Source organism: Lactuca serriola, chromosome 4 (assembly GCF_051521515.1).
Source record: "Lactuca serriola cultivar US96UC23 chromosome 4, Lser_US96UC23_V15, whole genome shotgun sequence".
NCBI classification, from domain to species: Eukaryota; Viridiplantae; Streptophyta; class Magnoliopsida; order Asterales; family Asteraceae; genus Lactuca; species Lactuca serriola.
The window spans coordinates 328,994,604-329,002,792 of record NC_136411.1 but is presented as its reverse complement, the minus strand read 5'-3'; the positions used below and the strand labels follow the sequence as shown (position 1 = coordinate 329,002,792).

The following is an 8,189-nucleotide window of genomic DNA, read 5'->3' as shown; positions in this document are numbered from 1 at the left end:
TATACCATCTTCGGGCGACACGATGCGACTTAGATGGTCCGCAACCATATTTTCCTTTCCACTCTTGTCTTTGATCTCAATATCGAACTCTTGCAAAAGCAGCATCCACCGTATTAACCTCGGCTTTGAGTCTTTCTTTGTAAGCAAGTGCTTTATGGCTGCATGGTCCGAATATATGATCACTTTAGTTCCAAGGAGGTATTGTCGGAACTTCTCTAAAGCAAAGACAATAGCAAGCAACTCTTTCTCTGTTGTGGTGTAGTTTCCTTGTGCCCTATCAAGGGTCTTTGATGCATAGTAGATGACATGGTGTGCTCGGTCAACCTTTTATCCCAAAACCGCCCCAACCGCGGTATTGCTAGCATCGCACATGATTTCAAATGGAAGATCCCAATTTGGCGGTTGAATAATGGGGGCGGATGTCAACAAATCTTTCAAAAGATCAAATGCCTTTTTGCATTCATCACCAAACTCAAAATCAGCCTCCTTTTGTAGAAGTTGACACATCGGCACCGTGATCTTGGAAAAATCCTTTATAAACCGCCGATAAAAACCTGCATGGCCAAGAAAAGAACGTACTTCCCGAACATTTGTCGGGTATGGTAAGCTCTTAATCACATCTGTTTTGGCCTTGTCAACTTCTAAACCTTTTTGGGACACCACATGTCCAAGTATCAAGCCCTTGTCAACCATAAAATGACATTTTTCATAATTAAGGACTAAGTTTGTGTCAATGCACCTTTGTAAGATTTTGGTGAGATTTTGCAAACATTCATTAAAAGAGTTTCCATAAACAGTAAAATCGTCCATAAAAACCTCTATGATATTTTTGACATATTCTGAAAATATGCTCACCATATATATTTGGAAGGTCGCGGATGCATTGCACAAGCCGAAGGGCATGCATCTATACGCAAAGGTGCCGAAGGGACATGTGAATGTGGTTTTCTCTTGGTCTTCCGGGGCAACCGGAATTTGATGAAAACCAGAGAAACCATCAAGGCAGTAGTAGTGGGATTTCCCGGCCAATTGTTCTAACATCTGATCAATGAATGGCAAAGGGAAGTGGTCTTTGCGGGTGGAAGCATTCAACTTCCTACAATCGATACAAACTCTCCACCTGTTTTGCACACGGGTGGGTACCAATTCCCCTTCGGAGTTTTTGACAACGGTAACTCCGACTTTTTTCGGGACTACTTGCACAGGATTCACCCACTTACTATCAGAAATGGGGTAGATTACACCTGCATCCAAGATCTTCATGATCTCCTTTTTAACCACCTCCATCATAGGTGGATTCAACCTCCTCTATGCTTCATGGGTTGGCTTGAAGTCCTCTTCCATCAGTATTTTGTGCATGCATAATGATGGGCTCAACCCTTTTATATCCGCAATGGTCCAACCAATAGCCTCCTTGTATTTCTTCAAAATTCCAACTAACTCTTTTTCTTCTTCTCGTGCCAGCTTGGTCGAAATTATCACCGATAATGTCTCTTCCTCTCCAAGATAGGCATACTTGAGATGGTCGGGAAGAGCCTTAAACTCAAGAGTCGGTGGTTGTACTATGGATGGGAGAAGTTTCAGATTAGAACTTTTTAGCTTTATGCGGGGTGGTTCAACTCTTATGGGTTGTGCTTTCTCCAAGGAATCAATTACTTCAATCAATTCATCTTCCAATGTGTACTTGTCAGCCAACTCCTTAATCCCTGTCTCATCAAAGTGTTTGCTCAAGATGGTGGTTAGAACATCTTGGCTTGACATCTCAAAGAAATCATTAGTACATGAATCAATAACATCTATGAAGTTTAAAGAATGAATATCGCTAGGATAACGCATGGCTTCAAAGATATTAAAGTTAATTACCTCACCATCGAACTCCATTGACAAAGTACCATTGGCTACATCTATTTTTGTTTTTGCGGTACTCATAAAGGGTCTCCCTAAAAGGATGGAGCTATTGTGGGGTGTTTTCATCACCCATGTCTAAAACATAAAAGTCAGTGGGAAAAACGAGCTCATTAACTTGCACTAACACGTCCTCCAATACACCTTTCGGATGTACCAAAGACCGGTCAGGAAGTTGAATGATAACTCTGGTTTTTGATAAAGGTCCAGTTCCCATTGTCTTATAACTCGAATAAGGTAAGAAATTAATTGATTCTCCAAGATCAAGCATGGCACGTGGTACAAAAGGTTACCCATTTTGCAAGGAACCGTGAAAACACCCGGGTCCTTGCATTTTTTGGTAGCCGCTTTTGTAACACGGCTGAGACATTTTCACCAACCTTCACAGTTTGATTTCCTTTAAGCTTTTTCTTAGATGTGCAAAGTTTCTTAAGGAAGTTAGCATATATAGGAATCTGTGTAATGGCATCTAAAAGAGGGATATTGATTTCAACCTTTCGAAACATGGCCATGATTTTGTCATCTTCCCTTTCTCTTTTGGTGCTTGCCAGCCTTGAAGGAAATGGAGCTGGTGTGACTTTCACTTCAGATTCTATTAGCTTCTTGGACTTTGGAGTACTCTTCTTTTCCTCTTCTTTGACAGCTTCTTCCACCTCAATCTCTTTCTCTTCTTCTTCTTCATCCGACATCCTTGGACTTTCATAGCTTTTCCCACCTCTTAGTGTAATTGTACACGCATTGTGTTTTGGGTTCTTCTCTGTTTGAGAGGGTAGCTTGCCTTGCGACTCCATCTTACTCACGGATTGAGCAAGTTGTCATACTTGTTGCTCCAAGCTTTTTATGCTTGCCTTGGTTTCTTGTTGAAAGCTTTGAGTACTTGTGGCAAGGCTTTTTACTATGTCTTCTAAGGACATACTTGAAGAACTTGCTTGTGGAGGGGGTTGTTGTGGATGCCTTGGTTGGTAATTTTGAGGTTGGAATGGTGGTCGTTGTGGATTTTGAGGAAATGGTGGTCTTGGTTGATATTGATGCGATTGATTTTGCTTATAATTCCCTTGTTGATTGCCTCCCCACCCTTGATTATTGTTCCATCGCTGATCACCTCTTGGTTGCTCATAACCTCTCTGATTTGCCCCTGAATAGCCTCCCATGACTTTCGCTTCTTCATAATCTTCCTGTTGAATTTGTGGGCACATATCGGTTGGATGCCCCACTTGGGTGCAAATACCGCATGGGCGGGGTGTGGGCTGCACACCTTTGTCTTTGGCCAACATCATGACTACTTTCGTGAGCTCGGAAAATTGAGCTTCAATCTGAGGAGTTTGTATTTCTTTTACACCCCGGGGTGCATCCGTATACCATTCTTCGTCATGGCTTGAATGTTTGGAATCTTCGGCCATGTTCTTGATTAGATTTCGGATCTCAGTTAGGGTCTTATCGGGGCAAAGATCCGCCACTAGAAGCATTGAGAAGCCTTCTTTCCATGGGGGTCATACCTTCAATGAAATATTGTAGGAGTTGATACTCGGTGATCCCGTGCTTTGGACAACGAGCATAAAGTTTCATAAATATTTCCCAATATGTGTGGAAAGGTTCTCTTTTGTGTTGCTTGATTCCGATAATTTCTCGTCGTAGGGCTGAAGCTTTCATTTTGGGAAAATACTTGTCCAAAAACAACCTCACAAGGTCCACCCAAGTAGTCACCGTCCCCGGTGGAAGGTCATAGAGCCAGTCTTTGGCGGCGTCTTGCACTGCAAAGGGGAATGCCCTAAGCTTAATCTAATCCTCTGTGAGATTGTGTGGTTTCATACCCACACATACTACATGGAACTCGGTGAGGAACTTGTGAGGATCTTCGTTCTCCAATCCTCTAAAAGTTGGGAGTAAGTGGATAAGCCCAGATTTTAGTTCCAAGTTGGTGGCGGCTGGGTATGTGATGCAAAGAGGTTGTTGAGTCACCTCTTGTCTTGACCATTGATGAAGAGTTTATTCGGGTGGTGGGTTTGGAGGACCTTGATTCCCTCAAGGGTTATGTGCCATGGCTTGAGAATTGGTTGTTGTTTTTTTAGGTGAACAGTTTAGGATATTATGAATAGGTGAAGAGGGTGGAGTGGTATTTATGGGTGAGGATGTTTGTGGTGAGAGTGATGGGCTGTCTGTTTCTGATGCGGATACACTTGAGAGGGGTATGTCCTCCCAAATTTTGATGACCGGGGGATTGGATGATGAAGAAGTACCGGAAACGGTTGCCTTTTACGAAGCTTGGCTTGCTTCCTTAACTTCTTTGCAGTCTTCACTATCTCCGAATCAATTGGCAATGGTGTACCTGTACAAAAAGATCTAGGAATAAACAATTAGTAACACTGTGTCCCCGGCAACGACGCCAATTTGTTAGGGGTGTCAGACCCAAAAAATAAAGGGATACGATATACTCCTAAGTAACACTACTCTATTGAACTCAAAAGTAGTACAAGGCAAGTAGGGTCGATCCATAGAGACACGGGAGAATCAGTCTATACCCTTTTTGCGTAAGGTACTTGTTCACAAAAGATGAAAGAAGAAAGGGGGTTTTTGATTGCAATGATTAGACAAATAAAGTAAAATCACAAGTAATTGGCTGAATGAGTAAATTAAATTCAAATATTATAAAGACTCCAACTTCATGTATGACAATTCAACAATGTGAATCCAAGATGACAAGACTTTTGTTTCATTCTATCTAAGTTGGCACTTGAAAGTGTTAACAAGCTCTAACATTTTCCATTCACCACAACAATTAACCAAAACAAGCTCTTTGATTAATCCTAATCTTACTAACCTAATCTAAACAAGCTCTTAGAATTAGATTGAAAGATTGCATGAAGCTTTATGTGAATGTTCCCAACAACACCCAGTACTCCTCATAATCTCAGGAGTGTAAAAGTGTATGAATAAGATTTATACTAAATTCATTCAATAGAGATCAATTTAACGCTTGTTACTTGTTCAATTTCACAAAACAATTACGGATTTTGTAAAAGAGATAACTGGAATGACCTAACCCTAATTCAAATGGCCAATAAGAATCACAATTAGAATCAAACATTCGATTGAAGCAAAAGCAAATTCATTAGATAGAAATTAAGAACAAACATCAAGTCATATGATTAGATTCACAACTAGAAAGTCAAAACATGAGTTGGAGAAATTAGAGTTCTAGCCACACATGACTAGAACAAAACCAAAAATCTAGAAGATGAAATCAAGAATTAAAATGCTTACAAATACGAAATCAAAATGTTTCCAAATGCTTAACGGACAATCCTTGCTAAAAACTTCAACTCCTTCTCCTCAAAAATGCTTTTTCTCTGCTCTCCTTACCCAAAAAATGGCCTCATTCACTAAATAAGAAAAGAGGAAAAACTGCCAAAAAGACAATTTTTTTTAAGTCGAACACACCCCGTGTCGAAATAGAGCAAATCAACACGGGTCGTGTTGAGTGTAAGTACGATGCTAAAAAATGCCCAGATAGCCCAACACGCCCCGTGTCCATATAGGCTAAATGAACACGGGTCGTGTTCATCGAAGTCAGAAGATAAGTGTTTGATAGCCAAACACGCCCCGTGTTTGATTCCAGTGCAAACTCAGCACGCCCCGTGTTGCCCTCTGGATGCTCATCCAAACTTGATTTTTCTAATTCTTCCGACTCTCTCCCAATCGTCCCGCAATCTTCATCAACGCTCCCTAGCACCTCCAAAAGCGCGCTCCGACCTCCGGTTCACCTGAAAATGACATGAAAGAGTGCAAATAAGGTCGTTCAAGAAATTAACCTAGATATGCTAAAATGAAATAAAAACAACGAAATTATGCTAAGGATATACATAGAAAAAGGGCTAAAAGTTGGGCAAAAAGGGTGCACAAAACGCACCCAACAATATTATGCTTGTGTTTCACTTTTCATGTTTTGACTTCCCGAATAGCTAGGTTTTTCAAACCATCCACAGTCGATCATACTTTGGAAGTAGGTATTGAGGCAAGACTATCATGAATGCATCTGTAGTTTGTCTAGGACATAGATACAGTGTTCATGAGTGCTCCTTGAATAAGATTCGAGTATTGGATTCAACCCACACTCATTTGAATCACTTCATGGATTTTATCACGAGTGATCATGAGACGATAATATCTTATATTTTTCAAACGGAGAGATATGAGTTGCAGTTTATGAGTCGGTTGCACATTGATGATTTGTAAACACACAAGTGACTCGGTGTTATAAAACATATCATTGTGTGTGATTTGATGAGTAGATAGAGCAAGCATATGAGTCGAATTTTATCCATTCCTTTTACCCTTAGAGGGATAACAACGATATCTGTGGGCCCCTCGATGATTTAGTGATGACACCCCTAAGTGCTTGGCCAAGCCTGGACTGATTTGATTTGTTCAATTAGTCGGTCGTCATAAATCCGAAATCGGGAAACAACCAACATACATAGTGAATTATTATAATCCATGTCTTAGTCCATATAATATCTACAACGGAGGAATATATGATCCCTTATCTAATGGACGTGTCATTGACTAGGTCAGAGTTCGACAACGGATTTTAAGAGCTACGATTGCTAGTCGGGCTGCGGAGTCGTACTAGCAATAAGAGTTATTAGACTTATCCAAGTGGGATACTATTGGATTAGTGTCTAAGTCCATAACTATAATTGATATGTACTTGACCCGAGAGTAGCGTGGTCCATTTGGGTTGCATATCACCTGGACAATTTGATAGGATGGACTTTTGAGAAGAATAAATTTGGAATTAATTTTATGATCAAAAGAGACTAATTAAATCAATGGGGACTAATTGTGTAAATTAGTTATATATATATATATATATATATATATATATATATATATATATATATATATATATATATATATATATATATGTTTGGCCTTATGATACATGTTGGACTAAGTTTATGTATGGATATAGAAAGAGTTGGGCCACATGAACCATTGATCATAAACCCATGGGTATGGATTGGGGTTTACCCATGACCATTAGAATCCTACTATATATATATATATATATATATATATATATATATATATATGTTGCTACATAGCTAAAATGGTGTCCGATGTTCTTGGAGTTCATATGAGGCATTTTTAGAGCAAAGAACTATCTCTCAAAAGTCACCCTTTGTCCAAGGTGTGCTGTGATTCCATTTAAGGCATTCACATTAGTGGTGCTAAGTTCTTAAATGCCAAATAAAACAAGGTTTCCAACTACAACAAAAGGTTTGTCATCCAACTAGAACTTTGTATCAAAGATACTCTATTGTATGCTAGTTAGGATGATGCTTTGGAAAATGAAAGTTTCCATGTATATTAGTGAAAACATAGATCCAAAGCATCTAGGGTTGTATATACACCATATGAGTGTTTGAATTCTCAAAACCCTACATAGACTTCCATCCATGTTACTGTTGGATTAGATGTCTAAGCTCATAACTAAAATTGGTGTATAGTTGAATTGATAGCAGCATAGTCTTTTTATGTTGCCCTCATAACTAGCAACTAGACAAGATGACTTTTGGAGAGAAGTTGAATTTATTATTTGATTAATAAATTGAAATAAATAATTTGTTAATATATTATGAAAATAATATATTAATTCGAAATAGTAATATTTAATTTGTTGGATTAATGTCTAAGTCCATAACTATAATTGGTAAGACTTGACCCGACCCGGCATGGTCCATTTGGGTTGCATACCATCATGCACTTGGATAAACTATAATGAGAGAAATAAGACACTTATGGTTATTAATATATTATAAGTTCTAGTATATTAATAATAAGAATAATAAGATTATTTAATTAGTATTGATCAAGAATTAATCTAGGATTAATTAAGTGATCAAAAGAAGACTAATTAAATATATGGGTTGATTGTGTAAATCATCCATACTTGTATAGTGGGCTAATGCTCCATGGATAATCAAGTTGGGCTAAAACCGGATGGTTCATGGATGCTCCATGGTGTATTTGAACCCATGGATCCAAGGAAATGGAAAGTCATGACAATTAGGGTTTACCCTAATTGTAACACTATATAAAGATCTTATTCTTGACAAAATTGGACACTAGAATCACACTAGTGTGTGTGAAGAAAGGGCTAGCCGATTTTGATGAGTGTAGAATTCTCTCAAGTCATTCCAAATGTTTTGATGATTGTGATTCCATTTGAGGTGTCACACTTGGGGCACTAGGCACTCAAGCTTCATGAAGACTTTCTACAC

At 38.9% G+C, this 8,189-nt stretch overlaps 1 protein-coding gene across 1 annotated transcript; it reads right to left on the bottom strand.

Moving 5' to 3' along the window:
* Positions 1 to 1,308: 1,308 nt before the first annotated feature.
* On the bottom strand, positions 1,309 to 2,696 carry LOC145099589 (uncharacterized). Its single transcript, XM_079037139.1, has 2 exons — positions 2,199 to 2,696; positions 1,309 to 1,983 (listed from the first exon to the last, which is right to left on the bottom strand). The coding sequence occupies exons 1-2, from the start codon at positions 2,694 to 2,696 to the stop codon at positions 1,309 to 1,311; spliced, it is 1,173 nt and encodes a 390-aa protein (XP_078893265.1).
* Between the last annotated feature and the right edge of the window lie 5,493 nt (positions 2,697 to 8,189).